This window comes from Hyperolius riggenbachi, chromosome 10, assembly GCF_040937935.1.
Source record: "Hyperolius riggenbachi isolate aHypRig1 chromosome 10, aHypRig1.pri, whole genome shotgun sequence".
Taxonomy (NCBI): domain Eukaryota; kingdom Metazoa; phylum Chordata; class Amphibia; order Anura; family Hyperoliidae; genus Hyperolius; species Hyperolius riggenbachi.
This window is the reverse complement of record NC_090655.1, coordinates 175,549,879-175,566,786: the sequence shown is the minus strand read 5'-3', so window position 1 is coordinate 175,566,786 and position 16,908 is coordinate 175,549,879. Positions and strand designations below refer to the sequence as shown.

At 43.4% G+C, this 16,908-nt stretch overlaps 1 protein-coding gene across 1 annotated transcript in view; it reads left to right on the top strand.

Moving 5' to 3' along the window:
* The window catches only part of TMEM132A (transmembrane protein 132A), a 240,977-nt gene that overhangs the window by 149,542 nt on the left and 74,527 nt on the right, over positions 1-16,908 (top strand). The window contains exon 5 of the mRNA XM_068255296.1: positions 16,637-16,780. Coding sequence (XP_068111397.1) covers positions 16,637-16,780 — 144 coding nt within the window. The remainder of the gene's footprint in view (positions 1-16,636; positions 16,781-16,908) is intronic.

Sequence of the window (16,908 nt, the reverse complement as noted above, 5' to 3'; positions counted from 1 at the left end):
TTATAGCTGTTTAACTGTTTAGCTTCAATATTCTATGTTTGGCATACAAATCTATACACAAATCCTGCCCAACCTACATCTCTGACCTGGTCAGCAGATATACATCTGGCCGCCCACTTCGCTCCTCCAACAACCTCCTCCTAACCACCCCACGCATCTCGCACTCCCATGCACGACTACAGGACTTCACTAGAGCTGCCCCCATCATGTGGAACTCTCTCGCACTGCCCATCAGGCTTGCCCCCACCTTCAACACCTTCAAAAAAAGCACTCAAAACTCACTTCTTCAAGGAGGCCTACATCAACTAAACACTGCCCTAACCCTCTCTGCCAAGAACTTCTTGATTCAGCCCCTCCTTTAGTGTCACCAGTGGCTTACCTAGGGCATTTGACACCCGGTGCTGGGTATTATACGACCCCCCCCCCCTCCCCCCCCAAAAGTAAAGGGGCAAAAAAATGGGTGGCGCTATAAAAATGGGCGTGGCCATGACCGGATGAGGGCGGAGCTAACTGTAATTTAATGTGAACCCGGGTGAGAGTGATATGGAGGCTGCCATATTTATTTCCTTTTAAACAATACTAGTTGCCCTGCTGATCTATTTGGCTGCAGTAGCGAATTGAATCACACCAGAAACAAGCATGCTTGTTCAGGGTCTATGGTTGAAAGAATTAGAGGCAGAGGACCAGCACGGCAGCCAGGCAACTGATATTGCTTAAAAGGAGATAAATATGGCCTCAATATTATTCTCACCTCGGGTTCCCTTTAAAAGTGCAACGCAAAGACAGTGGACCCAAGTTTTGGTGACCCTTTCCCCAGAAAATTCACATACTTGTGCAGGTTTTCTCAAGAAAATAAACGTAATGTGTGCAGATTTGCCCAGAGAATACGTTCAATCAGGTCGGCAGATTTGCCCAGAGAATAAGTTCAATCATGTCGGCAGATTTGCCCAGAAAATACATGCAATCATGTCGGCAGATTTGCCCAGAAACTACATGCAATCATGTCGGCAGATTTGCCCAGAAAACACATGCAATCATGTCGGCAGATTTGCCCAGAAAATACATGGAATCATGTCGGCAGATTTGCCCAGAAAATACATGCAATCATGTCGGCAGATTTGCCCAGAAAATACATGCAATCATGTCGGCAGATTTGACCAGAAAATATATGCAATCATGTAGCAGATTTGACCAGAAAATACATGCAAACGTGTGGCAGACCAGTCCAGAAAACACTTCAATCGTGTAGCAGACCTGGCCAGAACATAAACGCTACACCTGGCTGCTAATATAAATAAAAAAAAAAAACACACATTTACTCACCTGCAGCAGAGCTCCTGTTCCGGCCTCCGTCCAGTGCGCAGCTCCCACGATCCTCTGCAGCCAGCAACTGAAACTCCCAAAGTCTCCAGAGCAGGGCTTCAGACATTTTACTATAGCCCTGCTTTGCCACTGCGGTGAACTGACACGGCATCTATTAGATCAAAGCACCCCCCCTGTGCCGCCACTGCCCCCTGTATAGGTAGCTAGCAGTTGCCCCCAGTATAGGTAGCTAGTTGCCCCCAGTGAAGGTAGTATAGTTGCCCCAATATAGGTAGTATAGTTGCCCCCAGGATAGGCACCATAGCTGCTGCCCCCAATGTAGGTAGTGTTGCTGCCCCCAGTGTAGCTAGTATAGTGGCCCCCGTACAGCTGCCCTCCAGTATAGGTAGTATAGTGGCCCACAGTTTAGATAGTATAGTTGCCCCCAGTGTAGCCTCCATTGTAGCTGGTATGGTGCCCCCCCCCAGTATAGGTAATATAGTGGCCCCCCGTATAGCTAGTATAGTGACCCCCAGGCCCAGTGTAGCTAGTATAGTGGCCCCCCTTTTAGCTGCCCCCAGTATAGTGGCCCCAGTATAGCTAGTATAGTGGCCCCAAGTTTAGGTAGTATAGTGGCCCCCAGTTTAGGTAGTATAGTGGCCCCCAGTTTAGGTAGTATAGTGGCCTCCAGTTTAGGTAGTATAGTGGCCCCAGTTTAGATAGTATAGTGGCCCCCCGTTTAGCTGCCCCCAGTATAGTGGCCCCCAGTTTAGGTAGTATTGTGGCCCCCAGTATAGTGGCCCCCAGTTTAGGTAGTATAGTGGCCCCCCGTTTAGCTGCCCCCAGTATAGTGGCCCCAGTTTAGGTAGTATAGTGGCCCCCCGTTTAGCTGCCCCCAGTTTAGGTAGTATAGTGGCCCCCACTTTAGCTGCCCCCAGTATGGTGGCCCCCAGTTGAAGTAGTATAGCTGCCCCCAGTATAGTGGCCCCCAGTTGAGGTAGTATAGTACCCCCCGTATAGCTGGAAGGAGGGGTGACAGCAGGGATAGCGGTGGGGGGGGGGGCATATCTCCCCCCTCCCTCACCTGGGTCCCCTCCTTCTGCTTCTGCCTCTGCCCCCCCCCCCCCAATGTGGGCAGCGGGCAGCAAACAGGGCGAGCAGGCAGGCGCGGAGAATACTCACGTTACTTCCGCGTATCAGCCTGGAACATGCGTTGCCGTCACGTGCCTCTACTGCGCCTCCAATGGTTGGAGGCGCAGAAGAGGCACGTGACGGCGACGGAGCGTTCCAGGCTGATACGCGGAAGTAAAGTGAGTATTCTCCGCGCTCGCCCGCTCGCTGACCACTGCCCCCGGCCCGCTGCCCGCATTTTGAGGGGGGAGAAGAGAGGCAGAAGGAGGGGACCCATGTGAGGGAGGGGGGGGGGGGATATGTCCCCCCTCCCCACCGCTATCCCTGCTGTCACCCTTCCTCCTAGCGCTGCTCTTCCCCTCCTGAGTCCGGCATCTATGGGGGGTCGTGGCGACACCCCCCTGGCTGTCTGGCACCCGGTGCGCCACGCCCCTCTGCGCCCTGTGGTAGAAACGCCACTGAGTGTCACCAACCCCTCCCTCTAGATTGTTTACATCCCCATCGTCACTCTCGCCGCTCTCCATCCTCCTCTATGTCGCCGCTCCCCGCCTGCGTCCCTTCCCTCCCCGCTGATGGGAGGGACGCAGGCGGGGAGCGGGGATATAGAGGAGGCGGGGGAGCGGTGAGAGTGACAGTGGAGATTAAAACAGCCGGCTATCGACATGCTGCGTGTCGCTAGCACGGCTGTGTGATTTATGGGGGACAGCAGAGCACGGGGGGGGGGGGGGGGGGGGGGGGCTGGGGAGAAACAGTATAGCAACAGAAGCTGGGCATTATATGCAGACCCAGCCTCTGTGTGCTAATGGAATTTTTAGAACCCACCTCGGGTTCTCTTTAAGGTGTTTTTTCTCCCTTAAGGTTCTTGACAATTTTTACGTATCAGCTGTGTCGCTATTGATGCAATAATAACTTTTCACCTGATGTTTTTTTTTGTTTATTATGTCCTGGAGAAATTATAATTATTAGCGTTGTACAGAGTATATTGTCTAGTCACTTAACTGTCCTTCAGAGGGACTCAATCTAATCCCTACCATAGTCATATGTCTATGTATGTATTGTGTAGTGTATGGATCGTAGTGTATGTATCGTAGTCTAGGCTCAATTTAGAGGGAAGTCAGTTAACTTATCTGTATGTTTTTGGAATGTGGGAGAAAACTGGAATGCCCAGAGGAAACCCACGCAGACACGGGGAGAACATACAAACTCCGTGCAGATGGTGACCTGGCTGGAATTCAAACTGGGGACCAATGGAAAAGCATGTGATCAGTTTGGTTGGGTGATAAAGAAATGAAACACAGATTTACCTGCCAGATCTATTTTTTCCAACATGTCCGATCTAAATTTTGATTTTCCCATTTTTTTAATCTTTTTTTCGATCGATTTTCATAGAACTGAACAAAAATCTATCGAAAAAATGATTCAAAAAAGATTGGGAAATTGATCAAAATTCAGATCGGACATGTTGGAAAAAATCGATCTGGCAGGTAAATCTGCCAGAAAATTGTATGGTGTGTGGCTCAAGCCTACAAAATCATATACAGTATAAACCTCTGTAGGTTAAATTACTATTGTATGGTTCCTATCCAGTTCTGTATCATGCCTGAAGTAGAAACTTTTTTTTTGTTTTGAAAGCTTGCAAAGAAATCTTGAACAGTTAGTTATTAAAAGCATTATTACCTAAACAACCTTTGTTGTTATGTCTATAAATAGTGATGGTCATGTCTAGGAGAACTCATGGGGAAACATGATTTGTTTGATCAGCTGACAGACTTGCAAAGCTCTGATTTGCTGTGATCACATCCTGCTTTAGCAGACAGCAGATGTTAGGACATGTGAAAGTTTGTATGTTTGCATCAGGCAGCTGTTTCTAGGGTTCATAATTTATTGTAAACCAGATTTTTTTTGTATAGAGCTCATAGTTTATCATAAAGTCAGGTTTGTTATTTAGCCCGGCGTCCAAATTTCTGAATAATTTCATATACTTGAATACAAACAGATGCAAGGTTTGCTGCCACATTTTATGTACAGATAGCTTGCCATTACCAGATACCACATTTGAGGTGTATACACATGTGCATCATCAGATGTGGTGTACGCAATCATGTGCATGAAATACCCTAATAAGGTGCTGGATATTGGGGAAACAAAGCAGACACTATGGAAAAGGCTCAATAAGCACCAATACATGGTGGAAAATGAAGACAGGGAAACCTCCATAGGTCTGCACTTCAAAACACCTGCCCACAGCATGGGAAACATAAGGATTACCATTAATGTGCCCCCGGATGCCTTACAATATCTCTCCTGTCTGGCCCCCACTATAGGTGTCACACACCCGCCACATGCTAAATGCCAGAAGCCATGTGGGGCGCGAATGCGGGAGCAGGAGTGGCTGGACACTAGTGGGGGATGGACAAGTGAGATATTTTAGATTTCAAAATCTCTTAATTAAAAGGTAGTAGTATTATTAGTGTACAATGATTATGTTTTCAACATATAGTGGTTAACATTGTAGAACATAGAAAAAACTGTTCAAAGGTAACTTTTTAACATCAGCATTTTATGAATACAAAGAGCTTAATTGGTTGTAATTATCGAAAGATGTTATACTTAAGAATCAAAATAGTGCTATTTGAGAGAAGCTAAGGAGTTAGCTAGAGAGTGCCGAATGTAGGCCCACTGGTAACCAAAAGAGGAAGGCTCTAAATAAGAAGGAAGGATCACAACAACTGAGATATTTTAATACAGTAGGGCACATTAACAATTGAGGGACAGTGTCGCATTTGCATCTCATCCTGATATCGTACACTGATACCGCTGCGCACCCGATCAACCACATCAGCCCAAGATTTCTCAGTATGTCAAGGCTGAAATTGGTTGAATCTTCCATCAGGCATGTTTGTTGCAGCACTGATTTTCTTCCGATCCAATTCCATAAGAATTATCAAATTGGATGATCGATCGACTGCAAAATCACCAGATGTATGGCTAGTTTAACTCTCATCGTATGATACAGTCATTAAAACCAAACACTCGTGTTACTTATTCAATAACTGCGTCCTGTCAGACTGGGAAACTTGCTGGCTTCTTCACATTTCCCAATCCAATAACATGTTGCTATTCTCTGGCTGATAGCTAATTTGATAATTGTTTGTGTCTACCTTTATTGTCAAATGCTCTCAGGGCTCAAACTCTAAAGGGGTGTACACACCTTTAACTGATGCCGCACGCCGGGGATTGGGACTCAATCTCTTGGGCGACATTGCTGGGCTGAGCTGAACAGACGCAAAGTCAGCTGTTGGTATACTGGGAGGCAGAAGGAAGAAGTATCAGCACACAGTGGGCGGGCAAGGTAGTGGTGTGTACAATGGAGTTGACTGTCGCTCGGCCAAGTTGATCGGCTGGGCGGATCGCTTGTGGAGCTGATGTCGGGGATCATAGCCTGCTGTACAGGCACATGATTATCGCCTGAGGCCATCATTATCGGCTGCCTCAGACGACTTTGCTCATGCTTGTGTACATAGCTTAAGCAGTGATGGGGTCTTTTATATTTCAAAGGAGGTCAGACTGTGTGACTAAAAGACATAGGGCCATATGCAATTCACTTTTTCACCTGAGTTTTCTCCTAGGAGATCATTTTTGATTTTGCATTTAAAATAACTTTCCAGCACTTTTCAACTAAAAAAGTAGACAAAAAAGTACTGCGAGAATTATTTTGGGTATCTTCTTGCTTGCTGGTGCCTAAAAAGTCATTTTATTGTCATGTTTAAAAATATCACCTAGTAGAAAACTCGGGAGAAAAAATGAATTGCATATGGCCCATAGGCCCATATGTTATTAACTTTTTCTCTTACGTTTTCTCCTAGGTGATATTTTTCAACTTTTCAGTAAAATTCATTTAAGCCACCAGAAAACAATAAAATACTTAAAATAATTTTGATAGTACTTATTCACCTACTTCAGTACGTTTTTAGTTTAAAAGTGCTGGAAAGTTATTTTAAATTAAAGATGAAAAATTATCTCCTAGGAGAAAACACAGGAGAAAAAGTTAATTGCATGGGCCATAGTGTTAAAGAATGCTGAATAAGCCTACTAAATCGTAAATAAGCCTCTTCATGCATGGAGAATCGCATCCGCATGCGATTTCATCAGCGGTGGAATCCAGGCGATTCTGCACCGCAATAGTGCAAACGAGCCCTGAGAACCCCGCCGTTAACAGAGTAAGAATGGCTGCAGTTTATATTTTCCCATTGAAAATAAATTGCTGAAATGTCCTTGTCTTTTTAATGCACCGCCCGCTTTTCCTGAATTTTTCACCTTGGTAACTAATTGTGCCAAGTTTGGCGACTGACTTTATTGCCGTGAGAATGGCGGCCTTTTACATTTTTTCCATTGATATGAATGGGTGAACTCTTATATCTGTAGCTCCGGCCAGGTATGCAGGGTGAGCAAGAGATCCCCAGAACATATCTTCCAAGATAAAAAGGGAACTGTATACCAAGTTTTGTTGCTTGAAGAAGAGTTGTTATGTCTTTGAATTCTCTCCATGACTAATACCGGACCACATTATTATTATTGTTATTATTATTATTATTTAGTATTCACATAAACATACAACTGGCCTTATTTTTTTTATGCATTTTACATTAGAAAAATAGGCGTAAATGAAGAAAAAAAATATTTTTTTTTACTGAAACGCCTCAAAACATATTTTTTGTCTTCTCCCAGTTAAAATGATATTACGTATGCGCAATTTAATTACTAATAGAGCATGTAGTGGACCATTATCACCAGTCTGGGTGTCTGTAACGATTGGATGTGATTGTTAAGATGATTGTTAAGATGCTCAATCTGGGGACCCCAGTGCTGTACAAATGCATTGCTGAGCAACAGCACAGCAATGCATCTATACAGCATTGGGCTCCCATTACAGGTGTCATTACAGGTGTCTATGAATTTTAAGGCCTAGTATATGTGACTCAAGGGGTTAATTGGATAGGTAGGGGTTAGCACTTCTACAGATAAAAAAGGTTTTTTTAGTGCGTCACTTCAATAAATATTTTTTTTTATACAGTTAAGCTTTTTTTCCACTAAGTTTTTGTAAATGATTGCTGCTATTTGCTATGGAATGAGTGCACGAGCATGCATTGAATGGGTGCCCAAACACAGCCACATGGGGTGCGCATGCGCAAGAGCGTACAGTGGCAGTTTTTAAAAACCCACAGGGGAAGTTAGCGTCCAAGAACTTTAAGTGGTTTACCAAGAAGATTGACAATGTCACTTGTATAGAGGTAGAATCAGATTTATTCGCCAAGTGTGACAGAATTGTTTGCAGTACACTTGGCATTGGACATGGTGCAAATTTGCATACATTGAATAACGAACCTAAAATACAGACATACAGATATTGAGGCATAGACAACTTAAAGATATTGAGGCAATTGTAACATACAGATATTAACCACTTAAGCCTATCTGGACGAGTATTCTCATCCAGATAGGTGCAGCTAAAGGCAAACTGGACGAGTATTCTCGTCCGGTTTGCAAGCGGTGGCACCCCGGCAGTTTTCCGTTTTGGTGCTTGGGAAAGAGAAGCAAAGCTTCTCTTAACCAATTGCAGTGCCTGTAATTAATGGACATGACCCCGATCAAGGACCATGTCCATTCATAAGAAAAAAGTGAATGAACAGGAAAAAAAACCCTTAACAAACACTTCCTTGTAAACCAAGAAGTGTTTATTGTCCATCTAGTGACGAAAAGTTACATTACGCTGCACAGATTTTTTTTAATTAAAAAAGAAAAAAACTGTAATATACCCTCATGACACACATATTAAAAAAGCTAAGTCCCTAAGGCAACTATTTATGGATTTTGTTGTTGTTGTTGTTTTTTTTTTTTAATTTGTTTGCTTGCTAACTGGTCGGGGGGGGGGGTACTTTGGAAGTGATTTACGATTGATGGGACATAAAAAAAACACAGAAAAAACACACCTTTATTTCCAAATAAATATTATTGCCATACATTGTACTAGGAACATAATTTCAATGTTGTGATTGCAGGGACTGATGGGCAAAAAAAATGGGTGGGTTTTATTTATAGCAGCATTGCTTATTTTAAAACTTTAGGGGGTGGAATTGGAGAACTAGTGTATTTTTTCTTTTTTTGTGTGTATTTGCCTTTAAAATGCATAGAAAATAAATAATTACTGAAAAGAAGGTTCGCTCCCAAAAAGCTTAATTTGTGGCGAACAAACCAATATATAGATCATTTATGTGTGATGAGTAGTGATAAAGTTATTGGTGAATGAATGGGAGGAGCACTGACGGGAAAATTGCTTCCATCCTGAAGGTAAAAACACCCGCGGGCTGAAGTGGTTAAGGCATAGGTAACATACAGATATTGATGCATCGGTATCAGTGGTAGTGCAAGGTATCTAGGTATCATGCTGTGAGGGGAGCATGAGTTCAGAAGGAGAACAGCTGTGGGGGCAAAAGGTGTTTTTGTGCCTGGAGGTTTTGGCAGGGATTGTTCTGTAGCCGTGGTCTGAAGGGAAAAGGTTGAAAAAAATGACTGCTCTAGGTGGGGAGGAGTCATGTGTGTTCCTGTCAGTGCTTGCTATAATGCTGCAGTTGCAGGTCAGACACCCTGACGCAGAGCTATGCACGACTGGCCTGTCTCAGCGCAAAAGGTGACTTCAAACGCTATCCCCACAATTCACGTCAGGCGGCTAGGGAGAAGACTTCGCTGATTATGCCACACACTTTCTCCGGTTATCCGCTGCTATGCATTACAAAGGATGAGCCTGTGGACTGTTACTTGGCCACTCACCTTGAGTAATCCAAGTGGACATTCGACTAGACTGCATCCAAATTGATCAGCAGCGGTCCCAAGGGCGATGAGTGAGTGCATAAGCTGGAACTTTGTGCATATAAATGCTTACGTTATATGGCCAAATCGGTTTGCTATAATGAACAGATTTGCTGATATCTAAGGTGCTTACTAAAGCAGACCTACATTTTTCCCCATGACCAATTTGAGGAGTCCTTGCATGAGTGATATGAGATCATGGTCTGATATGACGGTCTAACTTACTTTACATCAGCTTTGCATCCCTCTCCAGTTTTATATAGTTCAACTATCGTATATACTAGCATATAAGCCGACCTGCATATAAGCCGAGGTACCCACTTTTCCTTCAGAAAACAGGAAAAAGTGGTTGACCCCCATATAAGCCCCCTCCCCAGTATCGTCCCCTCCCCAGTATCACGCCCCTCCCCAGTATAGCCCCCTCTACAGTATAAATAGCCATGTGGGCCCCCAGTGTGAGACAGACCCACTTCCCATAGCCAGATGTGCACCCACATTTCTGCTAATTGCCAGCGCCCCTCACATCTGCTTAGCTCCCAGTGGCCAGCCTCTTCTTGATACAAATCCTACTGAAAACTAGGGACATTGCCAAAGACAGATCTTCCACACCCTGGAATTTGGAATGTCAAATTACTGTTGCTAACTGTCTACAGTGAATTTTGCTATAAGGGAATATACTCCAAAGTGAGATTAAGTGAAGAGCTGGACTAACCAGGGCACTGAGTACTTCCCCAGGAACTGCAAAGCTACAGGCAGGAAATATAACTGCTTAGGCTACAGACACAGCCCACATCATCTCCTTTGCATTTCACATGCTGCTTTCCTGACTGCTGTCATCTTGTATTGTACTGAGCATGTGCAGGGACAGCAAAGCATGCAGGGAGATGTAGTCTCTAGAAGATCGTCATTGTGTTTCACCCAACTCCCCCCCCCAGCCCCTGCTTGCCATAAATGCCTGTGAAGTTCTGTAGATTTCACTCTCTCTACTTCCCCTTCCCTCCCCCTGCGATGTGGCCGGGAAATGTCTATTTGTTTCTTGTTGTTTTTTATTGCTCTATCTCCTCTGCAAGGCTGAGCTGTTATGGCCCATACTCACGGGCTACAATTGTCGCCGCAACACGCGGCGCGCGCATGTTGCGTCGACAGGTCGCCCGTGAGTATGGGCCGTCGCACGAGCGCGCACCCCGAACTGTCGCCCGTCGCTGATGTTGCCAGGCGATTGAAACTTTCAATCGCCTGGCAACAGTCGCCGCCGCAACTCCGCCGCAACTGTCGCTAGTCCGCGTGAGTACGCGGACTAGCGACAGCAACATAATAACAAATTGACGGTGCTTCCAGCGGGGGGAGGGACGACAGCGACAGCTTCCGCCGCATCAGTTGCCAGGTCTCTCCCGCCGTGTGTATGCGGAGGGACCTGGCGACGAGCTGTAGCTGGCCTGTCGCGCACACGCTCACGTGTGCAAGCGACAGGCAGTTTAGTTGCCCGTGAGTATGGGCCATAAGGAGTCAGACTCGGGACATGTGCTTTGTGTGACAGGCAGACGCACACTGAGATTATACTCAGTGCTGCATACGGCCATGGCTGTAACTCACTACCATGTCAGAAGCACTAATAGTGAGTTGCAGCCATGGCCGTATTCAGCGCTGAGCATAATCACAGTTTGCGGCTGCCTGTCACACAAAGTACATGTCCCGAGTGCGACTCCTAACAGCTCAGCCTTGCAGAGAGGAGTTTCCTGGCCACATCACAGGGGGGAGGGAGGGGGAAGTAGAGAGAGTGAAATCCTCCGAACTTCAAAGGCAAGAAGAGGCTGCGTCCCTTCTCTGTAATCCCGCACGCTTTCGGAAAGGTCTGTCAGCTCACTACCGCACGCGCATCATGTTGCAAGGACATAGGGGAATGGGGAGCACAGCCAGCTGACCCGCATACAAGCCGAAGGGGGGACTTTTCAGCACATATTTTGTGATGAAAAATTTGGCTTGTATTCGAGTATATACGGTACCTTTCCTGCAGATCCTTTGACATTTATTTTGCTTTCCCTATGACTTCCTAAAATAACAGTGCAGTACTGTATGAAAGATGAAATGGTCTGCCAGGAGTCCTGAAACTCATTGACCTTTAATTCACATCCACTAATTAGGAGCAAGCAGATCACAGTAGATGGTTACTTTTACTAGCAATTCAAACCTGTTCATGTTAAAGGGGAACTGAAGAGTGTGGTATATAGAGCCTGTCATGTTTATTTCCTTTTAAGCAATACCAGTTGCCTGGCAGCCCTGCTGATCCTTTGCCTCTAATACTATTAGCCATAGCCCCTGAACAAGCATGCAGCAGATCAGGTGTTTCAGTGGTTCAGACTTTAAAGTCAGATCTGACATGACTAGCTGCATGCTTGTTTCTGTTTTTATTCAGATACTACTGCAGAGAAATAGACCAACAGGGCTGCCAGGCAACTGGTATTGATTAAAAGGAAATAAATATGGCAGCCTCTGTATACCTCTTACTTCAGTTCCCCTTTAAGTTGTGTACGTTTTATCAGGCCAAATCACCAGGCTGTGTAAACATTTTTGATCAGGGTCATTTGTGTAGTTTATGAAGTGATTATGATTTTTTAAAAGATTAAATACAGGTAATTAAAAAAAACAATACATGGCTTCAACCAACCACTAACCATGAGTGAAATAAATATTGTGTTATCATTCATATTCTATTAAAAAAATATTTAAGAAATCAAAATTATGCCAGGGTATATAAACTTACTATATATATATATATGTGCAAAAATTATGTGTGGCTATCTACCGGTATATCCACATATAATTTGCATGACATTCTACGCCATAAGGGATATATATATAAATATATATATATATATATACAGTGGTGTGAAAAACTATTTGCCCCCTTCCTGATTTCTTATTCTTTTGCATGTTTGTCACACTCAAATGTTTCTGCTCATCAAAAACTGTTAACTATTAGTCAAAGATAACATAATTGAACACAAAATGCAGTTTTAAATGATGTTTTTTATTATTTAGTGAGAAAAAAACCTCAAAACCTACATGGCCCTGTGTGAAAAAGAAATTGCCCCCTGAACCTAATAACTGGTTGGGCCACCCTTAGCAGCAATAACTGCAATCAAGCATTTGCGATAACTTGCAATGTGTCTTTTACAGCGCTCTGGAGGAATTTTGGCCCACTCATCTTTGCAGAATTGTTGTAATTCAGCTTTATTTGAGGGTTTTCTAGCATGAACAGCCTTTTTAAGGTCATGCCACAACATCTCAATAGGATTCAGGTCAGGACTTTGACTAGGCCACTCCAAAGTCTTCATTTTGTTTTTCCTCAGCCATTCAGAGGTGAATTTGCTGGTGTGTTTTGGGTCATTGTCCTGCTGCAATACCCAAGATCGCTTCAGCTTGAGTTCACGAACAGATGGCCGGACATTCTCCTTCAGGATTTTTTGGCAGACAGTAGAATTTATGGTTCCATCTATCACAGCATGCCTTCCAGGTCCTGAAGCAGCAAAACAACCCCAGACCATCACACTACCTCCACCATATTTTACTGTTGGTATGATGTTCTTTTGCTGAAATGCTGTGTTACTTCTATGCCAGATGTAACGGGACACGCACCTTCCAAAAAGTTCAACTTTTGTCTCATCGGTCCACAAGGTATTTTCCCCAAAGTCTTGGCAATCATTGAGATGTTTTTTTAGCAAAATTGAGACGAGTCTTAATGTTCTTTTTGCTTAAAAGTGGTTTGCGCCTTGGATATCTTCCATGCAGGCCGTTTTTGCCCAGTCTCTTTCTTATGGTGGAGTCATGAACACTGACCTTAAAGAGAATCTGTATTGTTAAAATCGCACAAAACTAAACATACCATTGCGTTAGGGGACATCTCCTATTACCCTCTGTCACAATTTCGCTGCTCCCCGCCGCATTAAAAGCGGTTAAAAACAGTTTTAAAAAGTTTGTTTATAAACAAACAAAATGGCCACCAAAACAGGAAGTAGGTTGATGTACAGTATGTCCACACATAGAAAATACATCCTTTCACAAGCAGGCTGTATACAGCCTTCCTTTTTAATCTCAAGAGATCATTTGTGTGTTTCTTTCCCCCTGCAGCTATCTTCCACTGAAGTGTCAGGCTGTTTCTTCCTGCAGAGTGCAGACAGCTGTGCCTGTATGTAATTCCTCAGTATGTGAAAGCCCAGCCAGCTCAGAGGAGGATTTATCCAGCTTGTAAAAGATAATAGAGCCGAGAGAAGCTGCACTAATCTAAATAACACACAGGCAGTGTGCATAGAGGGGCCAGGAGGGGGGAGATGCATCACAGAACCACAACACTGAAGAACTTGGCAGCCTTCCAGACACAGGCCGACAAGTCTGACAGGAGAGAGATAAGTTGATTTATTACAGAGATGGTGATAGTAGAACGTGCTGCAGTTAGGGATGGTCGGAATGCCAATTTCCGATTCCGCGGTAAATCCGCATTCCGTCATGTACCGATTACCGATTCCGCCTTCCGCTACCAATTTCCGCATTCCAATGCGGAATTTCCGCCGGAAATCGCGGAAATTCCGCCCGACTTTAACATCGATTTTCTCAAAAACTATAAGGTCTTTTTGAAAACTTTTTTTTGCATCTTGTTCAGAAGATTCTGTTTAATAAACCCTGAAAATTTGGTGTTTCTAGGACTTACGGTGGCTTTGCTATTAACTGCTAAAGTCGGCGGATTTTTACTGTAATATAAAATGCAGAAAATAGGCAGATGCAGATTTTCTGCATTTTACATTACAGTAAAAATCCACCGACTTTAATGGTTAACAACAAAGCCCCCTTAAGTCCTAGAAACACCAAATTTTCAGGGTTTATTAAACCGAATCTTGTGAACAAGATGCAAAAAAAAGTTTTCAAAAAGACCTTATAGTTTTTGAGAAAATCGATGTTAAAGTCGGGTGGAATTTCCGCGATTTCCGGCGGAAATTTCCGCGATTTCCGGCGGAAATCCGCCTACGGCACTTACATTACCGATTTCCGCATTCCGATGCGGAAATGCAATTTCCGATCGGAATTTCGGAAATTGCATTTCCGCGGAATCCGATTGAGCATCCCTAGCTGCAGTAAGCCAAAACACATTAGAATAGATTTTGGAACTTGTAGGATAGAAGAAAACCGGATGAAATTTTTGTTACGGAGTCTCTTTAATTGAGGCAAGTGAGGCCTGCAGTTCTTTAGATGTTGTCCTGGGGTCTTTTGTGGCCTCTCGGATGAGTTTTCTCTGCGCTCTTGGGGTAATTTTGGTCGGCCGGCCACTCCTGGGAAGGTTCATCACTGTTTCATGTGTTTGCCATTTGTGGATAATGGCTCTCACTGTGGTTTGCTGGAGTCCCAAAGCTTTAGAAATGGCTTTACAACCTTTACCAGACTGATAGATTTCAATTACAGTACTTTTGTTCTCATTTGTTCCTGAATTTCTTTGGATCTTGGCATGATGTCTAGCTTTTGAGGTGCTTTTGGTCTACTTCTCTGTGTCAGATAGCTCCTATTTAAAGAGACTCCGTAACAAAAATTGCATCCTGTTTTTTTATCATCCTACAAGTTCCAAAAGCTATTCTAATGTGTTCTGGCTTACTGCAGCACTTTCTGCTATCATAGTCTCTGTAATAAATCAATGTATCTTTCCCCTGTCAGACTTGTCGGCCTGTGTCTGGAAGGCTGCCAAGTTCTTCAGTGTTGTGGTTCTGCTATGAACTCCCCCTTCCAGGCCCCTCTATGCACACTGCCTGTGTATTATTTAGATTAGTGCAGCTTCTTTCTTCTCTCTTATCTTTTACAAGCTGGATAAATCGTCCTCTGAGCTGGCTGGGCTTTCACATACTGAGGAAGTTCAGACAAGGGCAAAGCTGTTTGCAAGGAAGAAACAAGCAGCCTGAAACTTCAGTGCATGAGAACTGCAGGGGGAAAGAAACACACAAATGATCTCTTGAAATTCAAAAGGAAGGGTGTATACAGCCTGCTTGTGTATGGATGTATTTTCTATGTGTGGACATACTGTACATCAACCTACTTCCTGTTTTGGTGGCCATTTTGTTTGTTTATAAACAAACTTTTTAAAACAGTTTTTAACCACTTTTAATGCGGCGGGGAGCGGCGAAATTGTGACAGAGGGTAATAGGAGATGTCCCCTAACGCACTGGTATGTTTACTTTTGTGCGATTTTAACAATACAGATTCTCTTTAAGTGATTTCTTGATTGAAACAGGTGTGGCAGTAATCAAGCCTGGGGGTGACTACAGAAATTGAACTCAGGTGTAATAATCCACCTTTAAGTTATTTTTTAACAAGGGGGGGGGCAATCACTTTTTCACACAGAGCCATGTAGATTTGGAGGTTTTTTTTCTCACTAAATAATAAAAAACATCATTTAAAACTGCATTTTGTGTTGAATTAGGTTATCTTTGACTAATAGTTAACGATTTTTGATGAGCAGAAACATTTAAGTGTGACAAACATGCAAAAGAATAAGAAATCAGGAAGGGGGCAAATCGTTTTTCACACCACTGTATATATCTATATATATGCAAAAATTATGTGTGGCTATCTACCGGTATATCCACATATAATTTGCATGACATTCTACACCATAAGGGGCTCCAGGTCTCTCAACCCCCCACCTTCTTTTTGGAAGATCCAATGTTTTACAAACCTCCGCTATGTATGATTGCAGGCCAGTCATGTACCAAGTTTCCTGTTTGGACTTAACAGATGTCTATTTTCAAACTACGGTACTTATGCAACTTTGATTTTCAAGCATAGTATGCCTTCTATGGTAGCTCAGTTTTTGATGCTGTAGTATTATTAAGTTTTTTTTTATTTATTTTTTTATACTTTATCTTTATTCAATCTAAATAATCTAGTAATCGTGGTTAAAGATACATTTAGTAGTATTGTAACTACTTAAAAGACTTACATTATCAATACTCTTAGGGCTCGTTTCCACTGGGGGTGATTTGCAGCATTTCCCGGTATGCAGATTCGGATGGGGAAATTCAACCTACTGAAATGAATAGGCAGCTTCCGACTTTGATGCTGGTAAAAAATGGACCATCGGCAGAAAAAGAGGGATTCAGATCCATTCTCGCATCAGAGTGCTGGCATGTGTCTCGATATGCATGCTGGCACTAGTGGAAACAAATCCTTAATCATAGAATGTATTTTATGGTAGACCCAGCCTTTTAGTTTTAGTTTAACAGCTTTGGATCATTGCACATTTACTGGCATTTTAGTGTTACTTTAACACTGACATATAGTTTTTCCCAAAATTTTACAGAGTACGTTGCCGCACTGGTTTGGAGCTTCTCTTTGCACGATCTGCTGCGCCAAATACATGGGCAGTGAAAACAGAGACACAAAAAGGTGCCAAACATCACACTGTGATAGGACACTTAACTCACAGAGGAGCTTCAGAGCGCAGGTAAGAACATGAGATACAGATTCATTTAGATCCATATTTTACTAAAATATTTGTTAGATACAAGTTTTCAGAAAACTGATAAAAACATTTTGGTCAAAACATGTAGGTTGTTCTGATACTCTTCTGAC